The 1,241-nt window shown below is 30.9% G+C and overlaps 1 protein-coding gene across 1 annotated transcript; it reads left to right on the top strand.

Moving 5' to 3' along the window:
- The first annotated feature begins 437 nt into the window (after positions 1-437).
- Positions 438-1,031, top strand: LOC136970566 (gastrula zinc finger protein XlCGF49.1-like). Its single transcript, XM_067265014.1, has one exon. The coding sequence runs from the start codon at positions 438-440 to the stop codon at positions 1,029-1,031; it is 594 nt and encodes a 197-aa protein (XP_067121115.1).
- The last annotated feature ends 210 nt before the right edge of the window (positions 1,032-1,241 follow it).

Here is a 1,241-nt window from a genome sequence, read left to right as displayed (position 1 = left end):
TTATGGTAATTAATTTAAACAGCAGTTAAACCGATACTTGTAAATAAGCTTGCAGTCGTGCTTATTGTAAGGTAAAAAAAACTTGTAAGTATAAAAATTATATTCATGTATTATTGTTTGTTTATATATTTTCTACTTAGTTCTTTTTTATTCATAAAACTTATTTTACTGGTGTAGTTTCTGATTAGCAAAGAGAGGAGATCTTAGTCAAAAGTCAAAAGAAAATCATTATTGTCTCCTGATATATTGTTTTACCTTTTGACTAACATCGTTGTTATGCAACTCATACTTCTAATGACTGATTTGTTTCGATTTTGTATTAATTGCTATATTGAACTTTCGTTAGTTTATATTACAGTTTAAGAATTAATGTTAAAAATTTACATTCGTAACTGAGATGTAGTTTGTTTTTATACACAGCCTCAAAATACAGAAAAATGAAAGATAAATTTCGCCACGGCAGACCTCGTGTACCGAAAGACCATACGTGTAGATACTGCTCAAAAGCTTTTCCACGTAAATCAGGTTTGAAAAAGCACATTAAGAAACGCTTGGACATAAGTCCTTTTCTATGTAGTATATGCGGTAAAAGATTTAAACATAAAAAATATTTGGTTCATCACGAGAAATTGCATAGAAGAGAAAAACGGTTTCAGTGTAAATTTTGTTTTCGATCTTTCAACAATATTGAAAAGTTTAGTAGACACAAAGCAACTCGCGAGTCTGGAACATTTTACTTTTACTGCGATACATGTAAAAGAAGATTTACGGATAAACACAAACATGAAGTGCACAGCAAATCTCATCTAAGAGAAGCAAATGACCTAAGCAAACATGTAAAGAAAGAAGAAACACAAGCAGGTTTTTCTTCAGCTGAAATTGCGCTCAGCTTCCATAATTACCGTCTTCCACCAAATAAAACTTCAAGTAAAATAAAAAGAAAATCAAAATCTTCCAAAACAGGCAGTCCGGAGAAAAAAGAAAAAACAGGATCTTCTTCAGCTCATACTCAGGAAGAAGTGAAGATATAAACAGGAACTTCAACTTACATTGAAGAAGAAGAGATGATGCATGCACGACCTGCTTTCGTTTAAAGTCCTCTCTATTTCCATACTTTCTCTCTTCCTTCTTCAAGTTAGACTCTAGACAAACGAAGAAAAGTTAAAGTAAAGAAAAACAAAAGAAAACAATACATTTCAAGAAAATTAATCTGAACGTCAGTTTTATAAATATATTATAAT

This window comes from Centruroides vittatus, unplaced genomic scaffold, assembly GCF_030686945.1.
Source record: "Centruroides vittatus isolate TY-2023 unplaced genomic scaffold, ASM3068694v2 contig_202, whole genome shotgun sequence".
Lineage (NCBI taxonomy): Eukaryota > Metazoa > Arthropoda > Arachnida > Scorpiones > Buthidae > Centruroides > Centruroides vittatus.
The sequence above is the reverse complement of the archived record's forward strand: the minus strand, read 5'-3'. Positions and strand labels throughout refer to the sequence as shown.

Coding starts and splice junctions, on each gene's coding strand:
- LOC136970566 (XM_067265014.1), top strand. CDS start 438: ATGAAAGATAAATTTCGCCACGGCAGACCTCGTGTACCGAAAGACCAT.